Genomic DNA, 16,421 nt, shown 5'->3' with positions numbered 1-16,421 from the left:
AAAATACACTCTAGGAGCAGAGTTACATATCTTCGCCCCACTTAATTTCTTTTCATATGCAGCTTTTGATAGAAGACAAGAAAAAACATCTGCACATAATAGAAATAAAAAACTGTGAATCTTATGAAAATCATGATAATTTTGAAAACTAACAACAAAAAAGTGAAAACACATTTTTCATATATATATTTTTTTTTGTTATAAAAAAAAACGGAAAATAAAAAATAATGACAAACAAGTCCTCAATTAAAAGGTTTAGTTATACATACTCCATATATTAATAAACAATTAATTCAAATTTATTATTCTCTTTTTGACAAATGAGCAAAGCAAGATAAATGTCATTCGTAACAGAGTGTTTCATTAGGGGAGAGAACCTGAGCAAGTACGCTCGCTACTTCAATCAATTTCTTTTATTGTAAAATCGTTAATAGATGTGAACAACACATAAGGAAACACATGTTGAATCAACCTAAATTTGAAATTTAGCCGTTTTTAAACATTTTACATGAAAATCAATTTATTTATTTATTTTTTTAATATTTTTTATTTTATTATTTATTTATTTATTTCGAGGAACACAGGGAAATTTCTCATGAAACTAGGGTTGTACGAGTAGCTTTTATGCTATTTAACCTAAGCTTTACATACATTACTATTTACATTTTTTTTTTTAGCAGCGAAATTAATGAAATCTTACTCCTTCCGTCCTTTGCAATAAATAAATAAATTATAAAGCATTTATTTAGAAATGAAAAGAGTATTTTTTATCTACTAGTCTACTAGATGAGTCCTATAAATTAATTGTTTCGAGAATCGGATACAGGAAAAGCTATTACGAGTATATAAAATTCGGTTACAAAGAGTTTCATACTACGTATAACATAACATAGGAACAGAGTGCAAGGTTGAAGTCATGTAATCACTTAAATCAGTAATACACTTGATAAGTTGATAGTTGATACCAGTACAATTTCTCATAAGCCATAACCTTCAACAAGATTGTCGTTCCGATGGATGATCATCGTTCTCTCTCCTTGCTCCAGGTACTTCTCCAATTATTCAATTCTTTTGGGATTATTTATTTATTTTGGGTTTTGATTAAAAGTTCTAATTTTTTCCTTAATTACTTTGTTGGGTTAGTTCATGAAAGATGGTGGTTTGGTGCCGTCTTCTGAAGAAACACTCAAAAGAGAATCCATCATTCACAGCCTCAAGAAGGTCCCCATATCTTTTTCCGTTTCTTGTTTTTTATTTGATTTAATTAGTGGGATTTTGCTTATAGCATTGTTCATATTATGAAATTCACGATTTTGGGTATGAAATTTGAGATTTTGGTATGCAATTTCCTCAAATTTCATGCCAAAATTCATTGTAATAGTGGGAATTTGCTTATAGGATTGCCCATATTCGGATTTCTTTGTGTTTTTATCCGCCTACTGTTACGTTATGTCCTTGGTTGAATCCTCATTCGAGTCGAGGCATAAGGATAATAGAAGTGGCCTAGATTTCTTGTTGAGCCCGTATATAATTTATTGTATTTAGTTATGGGCTTAGTTTAAGGCCCTTGCTTAGGTTGTGTATATATACCACATTAACAATCAATACAAACACGAGAATACACATTCTTGACATGGTATCAGGCCTAACCTAAAATTAAAACCCTTGCTTTCTTTCTTCTCTTGCTCACGCATCAACCATGGAAGACGGGAAGCTTGATCCTTCATCTCCTTTCTATCTCGGTGCTGGAGATCAACCGGGAAACCTCATCACTCACGTGATTTTGAAAGGCGACAACTACTTGGCTTGGTCGAGGGCAATCACGTTGTCTCTCCGATCTCGTCGAAAATTTGGATTCGTTGATGGTACAATCACGAAACCCCCAGAAAAGAAGAAGCTCTTGGACTGGGAGACGGTTAATTCAATGATCGTCTCGTGGATTTTGAGGTCTATGGAACCTAAATTAGCGGCATCACTGCCTTATTTTGAAGAAGCAAAACTCTTGTGGACTTACTTGGAGCAACGGTTTTGTGTTTCTAATGGACCAAGGTTGCAACAACTACGGTCGAAAATTACTGATTGTCGACAAACTGGTAGTATGTCGGTTGAGGACTATTACACTACTTTGATGTGCTTGTTTGATGATCTCACGAGACTCAAACCCTTACATGGCTGTGAATGTGGGCTTTGTACTTGCAATGTTGCGGGCAAATTCGCAAAAGACAGGGAGGAGGAAGTGCTGCATCAATTTCTAATTGGCTTGGATGACTCGAAGTATGCGGCTGTGCGAACCAATTTGTTATCGCAGCAGCCACCCATTGACTTGACTCGTGCTTATCAAGCACTGCTTCAAGAAGAAGAATCACGGGGCATAGCTCAAGGCAGAGCACAAACCGAGGCAGCAAGAGATGCTCATGCTTTTGCTGTCTCTGCTGGGCGTTCGAAGGGACCCGATCGTCGAGATAAATCCAAGCTATTTTGCTCGCATTGCAAGAAAACAGGGCACGATGTGGAGGGCTGCTTTGTTCTTCATGGGTATCCTGACTGGTGGCATGAACTCAAGCGTGGGAAGGGGTCTGCTCGTTCTTCTTCCACACCTCCTGCTGCTACTTCTTCTAACACGGCTTCCGGGAAGGGGTCTGCTCGTGCCAATGCTGTGACAGGGGTTGTTGCTTCGACAGGGGCAGCCTCTGGCAGTGGGGATAATCTTTCCCTACAAGATCTCAAACCCGAGGACATTCGGGTTTTACTTAATATGGCTTCTCTTCAACAAGACCGTATGCAAGGTGAGTGTTTGTCTTCTTGGATTATTGATACGGGGGCATCGCATCATGTTACCGGAAATGAACATTGCTTGGTGGATGTTCGTTTGATTTCTCCTTCACCTGTGGGACTTCCGAATGGGGAACAAGCTATGGCCTTGAAGGAGGGTCGAGTTCTTTTGGCAGACACTATAACATTGGAGCATGTCTTATTTGTTCCCAATTTACAATGCAATTTAATATCGGTGTCTAAATTGATTGATCAATCAAATTGTTTTGTACGATTCACTGATTCTTTGTGTGCTATACAGGACCAACGTTCGGGGAGCCTGATTGGAGCCGGTGAACGGAGGGACGGACTCTACTTTTTTCGGCGTATTCCTACAGTATGTGCGGTTCAAGCTCCTGCGGTGTCAGAATTTGAGTTGTGGCATAGAAGACTTGGGCATCCGTCGGATAGAGTGGTTAAGTTGCTTCCACCTCTTAGTAGTAGTTCTGCAAATAAATTTTTGACTAAAGCTTGTGGTGTGTGTCCTCAAGCCAAACAACATAGGGATAGTTTTCCAAATAGTGATAGCAAAGCTACTCGTATCTTTGAATTAATTCATTGTGATTTATGGGGACCGTATAAAACTCCCTCTACTTGTGGTGCACATTATTTTTTGACTTTGGTTGATGATTATTCTAGAGGTGTTTGGGTTTATTTATTAAATAATAAAACCGAGGTTTATTCCGCATTTTGTTCTTTCTTTGCTATGATTGATCGTCAATTTGGTGTGTCTGTGAAATTGGTGAGAAGTGACAATGGCACTGAGTTCAATTGTATGGTTCCGTACTTTACGGAACATGGCATTTTATTTCAAACATCTTGTGTTGGGACACCCCAACAAAATGGACGTGTTGAACGCAAACATCAACATATTTTGAATGTGGGACGTGCATTAATGTTTCAAGGGAATTTGCCTATTGGTTTTTGGGGGGAGTGCATTCTTGGGGCGGTTTATTTGATTAATCGTACTCCTTCTCGTTTGCTACAAAACAAAACACCATATGAGATTCTATTTGACAAAGAACCTAGTTTTGATGAGTTACGTGTTTTTGGCTCCCTTTGCTTTGCACATAATCAAAAATCCAAGGGGGATAAGTTTGCTCCTAGAAGTCGGCGGTGTGTGTTTTTAGGATATCCTCATGGTAAGAAGGGTTGGAAATTATACGACCTTGAAACGGGTGAGATTTTTGTGTCACGTGATGTGAAGTTCTTTGAGAACGAATTTCCTTTCGCTTGTGACAAAACCTTGAATGCTGGCTCCGAAACTAATTTTGTCAAAGAAAATTCGAATGCGGATGGTGTGGGAGTCGATCTTGATTTTTTGGATGACTTGGAAGCGGTTTTAGAGGTGAGTGAAGTAAGCCGTGACAGAGAATATCAGACCACTGCCGAGGTCAGGACAGGGACTGCTGCTGCTAGCAGTACAGTCCACAACCCACCTGTGGCAGGTGGCACTGGCAGCAGCCAGGCTGTGGCTGGCTCTGCTGGTCTGGACAGCAACGCTGCTGCTGGCAGCAGTCTTGGGCAGCATCCAGACGCTGCTAGCAGCAGCCTTCAGCACCAAGCAGAAGCTGCTGGCCGTGGCAGCAGTCTTGAGCAGCAGACAGCAGCTGCTGGCCACGGCAGCAGCTTTGTGCAGCAAGCAGAAGCTGCTGGCAGCGGCCTTGGGCAGGGGGCAGGGGCTGCTAGCAGCGGGGGTGGCTCTTCTTCACTTGACATTGATCGTGGGGGTCGTGTGCGACGTCCACCGGGTTGGCATAAAGATTATGTGGCACATACTGTACAAGCAACGAGTACTCCTAGTTCACCTACTCCAAGCTCCTCAGGTACTCCTTATCCTATAGCACACTATGTGAATTGTGATCATTTTTCCGCACGACATCGTATATTTCTTGCAGCTGTACTTGCAGGCACTGAACCCCGTAATTTCAAAGAGGCTATGAAAGATGCAGGGTGGAGAGAGGCAATGCAAAAAGAAATTGCAGCATTGGAAGACAATCAGACTTGGGTAATGGAACCGTTACCTCCAGGGAAAAAGGCCTTAGGGTGCAGATGGGTTTATAAAATCAAGTATCATTCTGATGGCACTGTTGAACGATTAAAAGCTCGTCTGGTCATATTTGGTAATCATCAGGTTGAAGGCATTGACTATAATGAGACGTTCGCTCCCGTGGCTAAAATGGTCACAGTTCGGACTTTCTTAGCTGTAGCTGCTGCGAAGAATTGGGAATTGCATCAAATGGATGTCCACAATGCATTTCTCCACGGTGACCTTGATGAGGAGGTATACATGAAGCCACCTCCCGGGTTCCATGGTAGCAAACCAGGAATGGTATTTCGTCTTCAAAAGTCGCTCTATGGTCTTCGACAGGCACCCCGTTGTTGGTTTGCCAAACTAGCCGGATCACTCACAAGGTATGGCTTCAAACAGTCGTACTCTGATTATTCTCTATTTACTCTGAATCAAGGGAATGTCCATCTTAGTGTTCTGGTGTATGTCGATGATTTATTGATTTCTGGCAACTCTACTTCTGCGATTTCTGCTTTTAAGGCATATCTGAGTGATTGTTTTCATATGAAAGATTTGGGGGTGTTGAAATATTTTCTGGGTATTGAGGTTGCTCGTAGTCCGGAAGGCATATTTTTGTGCCAACGGAAATATACTCTTGATATTATTACAGAGTCTGGTTTATTAGGGGCACGTCCGGCGGGTACTCCGATTGAGCAAAATCATACTCTGGCAAAATCAGAGGCACCTTTTATTGATGACCCCGAGATGTATCGGCGTCTTGTTGGACGTTTGATCTATTTGTCTTTCACTAGACCTGATTTAGCATACACAGTTCATATTCTGTCCCAATTTATGCACCAGCCCCGTCGTGATCATTGGGAGGCCGCTCTTCGAACGGTACGCTACTTGAAGGGTAGTCCTGGTCAGGGAATTTTATTGCGCACAGATTGTGATTTACAGTTGACAGGTTGGTGTGACGCGGATTGGGCTAGTTGCCCTCTTACGAGACGATCGATTACAGGTTATTTGGTGTTTCTTGGAAATTCTCCTATTTCTTGGAAGACTAAGAAGCAGGATACTGTTGCTAAATCTTCTGCAGAATCCGAGTACCGTACAATGTCTAAGGCCACCGATGAGTTGAAATGGTTGAAGGCTCTTCTTGACAGCTTAGGAGTTTCGCATCCGCAGGCGATGAGTTTATTTTGTGATAGTCAATCTGCGTTGTATATTGCGCAGAATCCGGTCTTTCATGAGCGCACTAAGCACATTGAGGTTGATTGTCATTATGTTCGTGATGCCATTCAGGAGGGGGTTATTAGACCTTCTTATGTGAAGACGACTGATCAACTAGCGGACATCTTCACAAAAGCATTAAGCAAGAACCAATTTTTGTATTTACTTGGCAAGTTGGGCATTTGTGATTTGCATGCTCCAACTTGAGGGGGGGTGTTGAGCCCGTATATAATTTATTGTATTTAGTTATGGGCTTAGTTTAAGGCCCTTGCTTAGGTTGTGTATATATACCACATTAACAATCAATACAAACACGAGAATACACATTCTTGACATTTCTTCATCAGGAATTTATGTTTTTGTATGTTGACAGTAATTGGGTAATTTAAGGTTTCTTATGCTAGTATAGTAAAAAATGTCACCAAGGTATTAGATGTGGAATTACTTTGCAGCAAAAAATGACATTGCTTCAAACTTTGTAAAATCGAAGCAATGAAGTCCTTTTAAAGCTGTAGGCAGTAGTAATATAGGTTTTTTGTGCAAGATATAAATCAATTTTTACCCTTTCTTGGAGGTAGAGATTAATTTTAAGTTTGTATGCTTTCTAAATTATGTGATTGGCACATATATATGATACTCAAAGCCATTAGCTAATTTGTGGAGAAGTCATTAAAGGTCGTGCTATTAAAGCTATAATGGTATTAGATTTTTACTCATGATCCTAGTCAGAATATTGTTTTTAAAGTGTGTTTTCCGTCATATGCATATGTGCCTTATGTTGCTCGGTATGTGCCCAAGCCCAACTGCCCAAGTGTTAGACACAACTATTTAAAATCTAAATCATACACGGTTGCGCAACTTATGGCTAATGGGCGGAGACCACTGACTCTATTTTCCTTGGATCTTTTACCACTCCCCTAAAGCATAAATTTGAACTGAAGAGCTCTAGTCCCACTTGAAGTATTTTATGTTAGCAATATAGCAGTGGGCTTCTTAGATAGCTTTTGGTATGCTGTTCAAGGGTATGGTTCAGTTACAGTCATGCTTCTATGAGCAGTGCTTTAGGCAGCTAAGCTGCTAACAGTGGTACTCTTTACTCATATCTTCTCCTTCTCATACAGCTGATGGTTTATTAAATTTGATAGTCATATGTACTGCGACTGCTTTTTCTATGTGTTCTATGTATCTAATTCTATCTGTGCTTGTGTCCTTGGACTCACTAGCTCATGGTTATCAATTCTGTCCTGTAGATTGTTCAGCATTGGATCGCAAAAGTTGCTTGGCAGAGGAAACTTCCTGAAAATTTGATTAGAGATGCATCAGCTACTATATTAACTTATGGATCTTTTGGTCTTGGGGTAAGAATGCTGTTTCTCCCTTGTACTATGTGCATGGTTTCATATTTTTATCTTAGATCTTACGCCCATGAAATCATTTTTCACAATTATGTTTTTGAGGTTATTGTGCTTTGTTAGTATTTTCATTCTTTATACTTTGTGATCAGTTTGCATTTTATAATGCTTAGACTCTTCTCATCTATTTTGAGGTCCTGTTTGGCAAAAGCCTCTTATTAATTTTGACCGATCCAAAACTCTCATCACTGCAAAATTCAGTTTTTGATGAAGTAGTGTTTTGGAGTAGGATTTAAAGTTAGAATTAGCAATTAGACCAGTGTTGCTTTATGGTACAAAATGTTGAGCTTCTTAGGAGCACATTAAAAAGATGGAGGTCATGGAAATGCGTTTGCTAAGATAGATGTGCGGTTAGAGTTCTAAGAGATAGGATCAGAGTTGAAGTTATTCGCAAGAAAGTGGGTGTTGCAGGCATTGCAGACAAACTAAGGGAAAATCGCTTGCGTTGGCTCAGGCATGTGAGAAGAAGACCCCAAGGTGCACCAGTACAAAGAGTGGGATCATGGAGAGCTTAAACGAGTTGGACACAGGTTTAAGCTGAGGACTTGGCCATTAATGAATTGTGAATTTAGTTGGTCCAAAATATAGTGTTGAATATTTATATCCGTTTGGTGGTGTTAAATATCCAGAAGAATGGTGACATTGATCAAGACGTGACCCACAGGATTAAGTCAGGGTGGCTTAAATGGAGAGCGGCCACGGGAGTGTTATGCGACCGCAGCATTCCCTTAAAGTTGAAGGGAAAATTCTACAGGACTGCCATAAGACCAGTGTTGCTCTATGGTACAGAATGTTGGGCTTCTAAGAAAGAGCATATTAAAAAGATGGAGGTTACGGAAATGCGCATGTTAAGGTGGATGTGTGGAAACACTTTAAGAGATAGAATCAGAAATGAGGTTATTCGCAAGAAAGTAGGTGTGGCGGGCATTGTAGATAAATTAAGGGAAAATCGTCTGCGTTGGTTTGGACATGTAAGACGGAGACCCGAGGGTGCACCGGTGCGAAGAGTGGAAGAGTGGGACCATGGAGGGATTAAACGAGGAAGAGGGAGACCAAAGATGACTTGGTTGGAAGGAGTGAGGAAGGATATGAAGTGCATGGATTTACGTGAGGATGAAGTTTTGGATCGTAAGGGATGGAGGAGAAAGATTTATGTTGATGACTACACGGAATAATCAAATTTGGTTCATGTTAGCCGACCCCACTTTTGGGATTAAGGCTTTGATTGATTGATTGATTGATTGGTGGTGTTAAATATCCAGCATGATTATCTGAGATCTTAAATAGATTCCAATTGACGGTACGTTTGAAACTATTCTATATGTGCAAGCTGTAGAAGTTGTATGATATTGTAATCTCTGTGAAAGTTGAAACTAAAATTCCTTGGTGTCTTTTGTAATGCCTCGCAATACCCTCTGTACGCCACCAATCAAGTATATGTTTGAAAGACATGCCAAGGTGGATCAAAGGGGTTATGTCAGTATGTCACCAGGTTTGGTAAAAGATTCTGTCAGAACTTGCCTTGGGTGAAAGACGGAGAATACTGTAGAACTTTGTCTAAGAATTTGCTAGGTTTGGAAATGATGTCAGTAGTAAAGGGAAACAGAAAGGGGAATTCTTGTGATCAATATATGTGCTTCTCTCCTTTCCTTTGGACTGTCCAGCTACTCTGGGGCTTTTTTTCTCATGTTGATTATATAATTGCATTGTAAATACAACCAGTTATCAATTTCCCTCACTCTCTTCTTAAGCTTCTTTATTCGCCTTATATTACTTCAAATCAATGTAATCCTACTAGGGCTACTACAGTCATTCGAAGATTGAGTCTGCTCCTTATAAAGCTCTTCATATATCTCAGAACCAATGCTCTGAATATATTTTGGTTCAACTTTCAAGAGATTAAGTAAATTAGGTTAATGGTGCATTAGACATACGTGAACACTTTTTTTAGAGCTATTTGCATTGCTGGTGATTACTGAAAAATATAATCCAAAATGTAAAGTTGTAATTCTATTTTTATCATTTACCCAGGTACATAATTCAGAATCAGATATCGATGTTCTATGTGTTGGTCCTGGGTTTGCTACTATGGAAGTAAGTTTCCCTTTTCATCTATAAATGGAATTGGTGAGTCATGAGTGGCTTTTGTGTTAGGTTGTCTCATATCAGTCTTTTGCATTTCAGGAGGATTTCTGTATTGTTTTATACAATATTCTCAAAGGCAAACCTGAAGTATCTGAAATCAATTGCGTTAAGGATGCTAAGGTGCCATTAATGCGATTTAAATTTAAAGGGGTTGCTGTTGATATGCCGTATGCTAAACTTCAAGTTACGTCAGTTCCTGAAGTAAGGGCTTTCTGCTTGAAGATGGAAAATACTTTGTTAAGTTATATACGTAGTATATAGGGATAAATGAGAAATACATGTATTTTTTTCATGGTTGAGTTTGTACAATGTTTTAGTTTAAGTGGTACAACGAACACATCTTTGTAAAATAATTTACTTGACTTGACAAATATTGTAATTGCAGAATGTGGACTTGCTGAATCCAATGTTCCTGGTCAATATTGATGAAACTAGTTGGAAAAGCTTATCTGGTGTATGTGTTAACCAATGCATCCTTCAACTTGTTCCAAACCTGGAGGTAGTATATTTTAATTTCAGTAATTTTTTTTTTTTAAATATTGAAAATTGTCTCAATCCTTCTTTAACATGCTTCTTATGCTAGCCTAGTGCATGTGATTTGATTTGGTTAAACAAATTGTTGAGAATGAGTTTTTGCGATAAATTACTACACGGGTTCTTACTAATCAATATGGAAATACCAAGACCTGTTTAGTTGCATTTTCATCCAATTCTTTATTGTCTTTTATAATTATTAGTTTGTACATTCTTATTCTTCACGGATGGCTTCCAGGATTTTGATACTGAAGTAAGATCCATTATAAATCTTTGAAAATATGTATATGTGCTTTGTTCAAGTGGGAGAAGAATGAATTTGATGGAAATTAGGATTTATTGGTTTTGGTCAGGGGATAGGAGCTTGGCACTGTTGCTTATGGAGATTCTCCTAGACTTAATAGTTAGTCAATTTGATGAAAGATTTGAGTTGCCATATTTTCAGAACATTATGTGGATCTTCTCTATATTGTATAATGACGTTACTTCATTTTTTGAGTATTCATTAAATTATAGGTTTCACATATTAATGGTTCCTATGCTGCAGAATTTCCAGTCATTGCTGCGGTGCATCAAGTTTTGGGCCAAACAACGTGGTATTTATGGTAACGTAAGTCTTCTTTGCTCAATCTTTCTCACTAAGAGATGGACGTTTTGCCTTCAAATTTATGTGCTTCGTGACTGTTTATTAATCTTTAAAAAGCATAAAACTGGTGTTTGTACCTGTAATTGGTATGACTAGAAGAAGAAGCTTGTGGAGTGCTACTTTCTTAACTTACTGATTATCAAGAAAAAAAAGGGAAAGGAGATTGTTATAAACTATCCAAAATAATAAATGAATATAAGTAAGAAAGAAAAAAAAAAAGTAATCCTGTAAAAGTCTTTGAAGAAAAGAGTGATAAATAAATTACTACACCAAATCCTACAAAGAATGGTATTTGGAATTTAGCATTGTAACTAGCAATATAGCATGGCCTTTAAAGTCTGAATGAGGTGAGGAAATCATTAATATGACAAAATGTATATCTGTGACTTGCTGAAACACACACACACGTAGGTTTGTGTACATGGTTGTTGCCTATTTTGATGACACTTTTGATGGCTTTTTGTCAGTCCTAATAATAACTAAATACCACTCTAATTGGATTTAAAAAAAGTACCACTCTGGCTGGAAATGGACATTGTAACTCTCTATTTTGTTCTTAAATTTTATAACAAAAAAAGACACGAAAGAAAATTTTGGAAATAAGAGCTTTCACTATTTAACATCTCTTATGCACCTTCAACGTTCTATGTTAGTCTCAAAGGTTTTTTCCCTCTCTGTATTACCGTATATGCAGGATATTTGACAACTCATTCTTCATTTTCAGCTGTTTGGATACCTCGGAGGGATACATTTAGCTATATTATCAGCTTTTATTTGTCAGACGAGTCCAGATGCTTGCTTAAGTGCCCTTGTTAAGAACTTCTTTAACACATTTGCCAGTTGGCCCTGGCCTACTCCTGTTGCTCTGCAAGATGGAATGATGCCAGTTTTGCCAGATGTGACTGAGAAAAGAAATTGGATACCTATTAGACTGCCTTGTAGCCCATATCGATGCTGCCAATCCAACGTCACACGGAGCACATTCAACCGAATCAGAGCTGAATTTCTTCGAGGGCATAGAATCACCCAGGTTTGCAAATTTTTTTTTTAATTTTTTTTTTTTAATTTTTACATATTGGAGTAAAAGATACAATTATGTCTGTCCTTGGTCTTTTTTGTATTTTACATATTTCACTAACATATAATCATATATACTTATTATTTTCTATCTTTTATATTGCAGGAGATCCTGCGGCCTGATTTTGACAGAGATAGTTTATTTGAACCTTACATTAATGCTTACAGAAAGCTGTATCCCCGTTTTCTCAAAATCTACCTTTTAACTTGTGCAAAAGATGGTTTGGGAGATTGGGTCGGATGGGTGAAGTCACGTTTTCCCTCCCTCATCTTGAAAGTAAGTGATAGTATTTGTTTGATATCTTTTGGGTCATTGGTGTTTTGAGCTGTGGGCAGTGCTTGTTTAATTGAGCTCTCTGGTTTTTTAGTCATGGGCTTATGAAATTTTGGTCGAGGCTTCCATAAAGATGGCCCTGATGTGCTCTTTTGTGTGTGAGTGTGTGTTTGTCTGAAGAATGCTTAAGAAAGAAAGTAAAGATAATTGAAAGTGCCTTTAGACTCCAGCAATTATCACTTGTCTGTGTGTGTGCAAGTGCTTGAGTGTACGAGCGTGCACATTGTCTGCTTTTTATCCAGCCCCTGTTTGTTATTTCTAATGATTTCCCATTTCACTCACTCCTGTGCACACAGTTGCACACATTAACGCTCATGATTGTCTGACGGTTTTCTCATGTTCGGTTTTCCTTGCAGTTGGAGGAGATCCGTGTTTCTTGTGACCCCAACCCCACAGAATATGCTGACATAGGAAATGTAGACTCAGAACCAAGTGTAGTTTTCTACTGGGGCTTGACAAGATGTATGGATATCAATGTAACTTCACTTGAGAAGGACTTCAGGGACAGTATCACTAACAACTACCGAGGAATGCCAGGGAAGATGGAACTGAGTATCGTGCCAGCTTCAGAGCTGCCAGACATTTCGCAGTTTCCTACCAGAAAAACAAAGGGAATGAAAGCATGCTGGAAAATTCCTGAATATGATCAACAAAGAATCCCTGTGTACTCTAGGCACCTTCCGAACTATTTCATTGGTTATGTAGCCAGTGAAGAAAAGATATGCTAGCAGTTGGATATAGGCTTACACAATCATTTAGTGCAAGTTTGATTCTTTTTTTCCCTCCGATTTCTTCTGATTTTATAATGAAATTGACAAAAAAAGGTTAATAAAAGTAAACAAAAATTATTGTAACATGACTGTTATTTGATGTACATACTGCTAAGGCGATAACTTTCAAAGTTCAACGGTCATAATGAATTTTCCCCATAGTTAGGTCCTTAGAGTATCTTTAACTCCCAAACAGTCAAAACTTCCCAAACCACTGCAGCAATCATTAACATGTGAAATGATACCACAGTTTTGAAGTACTATTAATTTGATAAGAAGTATTTGTTAGCATAATAAGTCCATAACCAGTATTCAGAGGGATACAATATCATTTCTAGCCACATACTTTGTTTATGGTACTTGAAACAACAATAAAAAGAACTCAATATAAGATGGGTTTTTTTTTTTTTTTTTTTTTTTTTTTTTTTTTTTTTTTTTTTTTTGTGGTTTAATTAGAATCAATGGTGTTGCTATGCTGCGAACGATAGTCAGACATTTTTTCTAAGACTACGAAAAACCAAATGGTGCTAACTGCAAATTAAAAGGATTAGAGGGAGTAAGAAAAGGCTATATCATCGTAAATATCTATACTATATACTAAAGTAATCACCAGATTTATCCCTAAAGTACACATGTCGCATTTATAATAAAATAATTCCCGCCATTTTTTTTTCTTAAAAAATAAAAAGTTACAATAATTTATAAAAATATATTAAATTATCTATCTAACAAAAGAGTTTTAAGGGTAGATTCAAATTCTAAAAAAAAAATATTGTATAACCTCATTCCATTTAAGCTAACTTTATTTTAATTGACTTAAAGTTTATGATTTACAAATCTTATTATTATAAAACCGTGCATGATACGGGGCAAAAACTAGTTTTATAATACATTGTTTTCCAATTTTTTTTTTTTTTTTTTTTTTTTTTTTTTTTTTTTTTTTAATGTGCGAAGAGACTCACAAAGGGCAAATGATGTAAATATTATTTGACTTCATATTTTTTATACCATCTCGACAACCTCGTGACTTTAAACTAACTCGCTAATATAATTAACATCCATGATCTATTCCTACCAATAAGTTATGGGAAAGATACCATACCTAAATAAAAAAAAACGCAGAAAAGAAGCCTAAACAAATTTTTTATGTTTTTTATTTTTCGAGAAAAGCCTAAATAACTATTGGTTCCTTGATGATGCCAATTAAAAAAACATATAATTATTTTTACACCCCATATTATTTATACAATACAAGTTGTCACCTTGGCTTACTTCTAATTCAGGGTAGGAGACAGGGGGATTTCCAACTGCTCAAATGGGGTGTTGATATAAATCTTCCTCTAATTACATCATGAATTGAATTAACCACATTACTAATTTATTTATCAAAGTATTTGGGTTAATTCAACCACAAAATAAACATGGAGAAACAAGATTTAATGTTTCTCTTAATGTGTTCTTTATCTTATTTCGTCTTGGCATTGGCACAAAATACCACTTTGGAGTCACAGAATTATTGGAAACTACGTGAACAAGAAGCTAAGAGGAAACTTGAGGGAGCCTACCATCCTCAACCCTATAATGTCACAAACCACCTTAACCTTCGTTCTCGAATGTGAGTTAATTATATTGTTTTTACTCATCTTGAAATGTTATATCTATTTACGTCTCAATAAAAACTCATAAGGTTAAGCATCATGCATTAAGCGTGCACGTAATCTACTACATCCATCTAAGATTAATTATTACAATGAATCAACCAGTTCGTCTTTATAATTAAGAAATCACCATATCAACAAGGTTACATCATTAAAAAAGATATAAGAGAGAAATTTATGTTATATACCTTTAAGCATTGAAGTTAATTTAACCTTGATTGTGTCATTTGATATAATGAATTGACCCTTAGATAAAATGTTTATATCAAATGTGAAAATAAGGAATAAAATAGAATAAGGGCAAGTTATATTTTTACACAACGCATGTTATCTATTTCATCTAATTTCATTCTCCTTCTTTATGTGTAGTTTACAAAGCAGGTGGTTAGAAGATGAGGTAGGAAGAAACAACACAAGGAGGGAATTAGCAAAGAGATACAAAAAAGGTTGCATGTATACGAATCCAATCGATGCATGTTGGAGGTGCCAAGCTGATTGGGAGAAGAAGAGGCGAAAGCTAGCCAAGTGTGTGTTGGGGTTTGGAAGAAGGACAACCGGGGGCAAGGCAGGGCGCAAGTACTTGGTGAAAGACCCCTCAGACGATGATATGGTGAACCCTAAACCCGGAACCTTAAGACATGCAGTCATCCAAGATGAGCCATTATGGATTGTATTTGCTAAGCCTGTGATGAAAATTAGGCTCAATCAAGAGCTTATAGTGAATAGCAATAAGACCATTGATGGCCGGGGTTCACACGTAGTCATTGAAGGTGGGGCTGGGATCACATTGCAATATGTGGAGAACATCATCATACACGGGATCAAGCTTAGGGACATAGTCCCGGGTTCTGGAGGACTAATCAGGGATTCAGCTAACCATTTCGGTTTCAGGACTCAAAGTGATGGGGATGCCATATCTATCTTTGCATCACATAATATATGGATTGATCATTGTTCGTTCTCCAAGGCCTCAGATGGACTCATTGATATCATCAAAGGCTCAACCGCGATTACCATCTCCAACTGCCATATGACTGATCATGACAAGGTGACACTAGTGTAGTATATGCATGGTGTGCAACTACTAATGCTGTCAAATCTATATAATGCAGTCAATTAACTAAGTAGGCCATGTATTCATGCAGGTATTTTTGTTTGGTGCATCAGACACCCATTATGAAGATAGGAATATGCAAGTAACAATTGCATATACTCACTTTGGGAAAGGATTAGTGCAAAGGATGCCAAGGTGTAGATGGGGATTCTTCCATATAGTCAATAACGACTACACTCACTGGCTAATGTACGCAATTGGTGGTGGCAAGAACCCAACCATCATCAGTGAGGGCAATCGTTTCATCGCCCCTATCAACCCAAGAGCTAAGGAGGTATAACATTATGTCATGCATCTAACCCATCTTTTAATTGACATTTTGCCAATATTTTAAGAATAACATGTTCAGATAATCAATCAATAAACCTCTCTTGTAAAAGCAATGAGGATTACAGGGTACTTGATCAAATTTTTAGCTAATTATTGTTTCATTTTGAGCATAGGTTACTCACAGACAGATACCATCATCACCATGGGATAGTGGGACATGGATTTCAAATAGAGACGTGCTGATAAACGGGGCTACCTTCTTGCAGTCACGCTCACCACTGCAGCTACAACCTATTGAAAGTAAGATAATAGGTGCAATGCATGGGAGATTTGCCGGGCGTGCCACAAAATATGCAGGACCATTGAAATGTGTACCTAAACGAGCTTGCTAACATAGTTGTACGAG

General features: G+C 37.8%; 2 protein-coding genes across 3 annotated transcripts; both read left to right on the top strand.

Moving 5' to 3' along the window:
- Positions 1–854: 854 nt before the first annotated feature.
- LOC145581557 (nuclear poly(A) polymerase 3-like) lies at positions 855–12,984 on the top strand. 2 transcript variants are annotated; one of them, XM_081638568.1, is made up of 11 exons: positions 855–1,046; positions 1,144–1,221; positions 3,074–3,226; positions 7,306–7,413; positions 9,499–9,561; positions 9,652–9,813; positions 9,998–10,111; positions 10,694–10,756; positions 11,517–11,822; positions 11,976–12,146; positions 12,560–12,984. In XM_081638568.1, exons 1-11 carry the CDS (start codon positions 1,014–1,016, stop codon positions 12,929–12,931), a joined length of 1,623 nt encoding a protein of 540 aa, XP_081494694.1. In that variant the 5' UTR covers positions 855–1,013; the 3' UTR covers positions 12,932–12,984. The 2 variants fall into 2 exon arrangements, with proteins under 2 accessions (XP_081494694.1, XP_081494695.1); XM_081638569.1 differs by lacking the exon at positions 3,074–3,226.
- A 1,314-nt stretch (positions 12,985–14,298) lies between these two features.
- Positions 14,299–16,407, top strand: LOC145583465 (pectate lyase-like). Its single transcript, XM_081640699.1, has 4 exons — positions 14,299–14,588; positions 15,001–15,679; positions 15,777–16,019; positions 16,189–16,407. The coding sequence occupies exons 1-4, from the start codon at positions 14,395–14,397 to the stop codon at positions 16,405–16,407; spliced, it is 1,335 nt and encodes a 444-aa protein (XP_081496825.1). The 5' UTR covers positions 14,299–14,394.
- Positions 16,408–16,421: the final 14 nt, after the last annotated feature.

Source organism: Chenopodium album, chromosome 15, assembly GCF_948465745.1.
Source record: "Chenopodium album chromosome 15, dcCheAlbu1.1, whole genome shotgun sequence".
NCBI classification, from domain to species: Eukaryota; Viridiplantae; Streptophyta; class Magnoliopsida; order Caryophyllales; family Amaranthaceae; genus Chenopodium; species Chenopodium album.
Note: the sequence above shows the minus strand (reverse complement) of the source record. Positions and strands in the feature narration are given on the sequence as shown.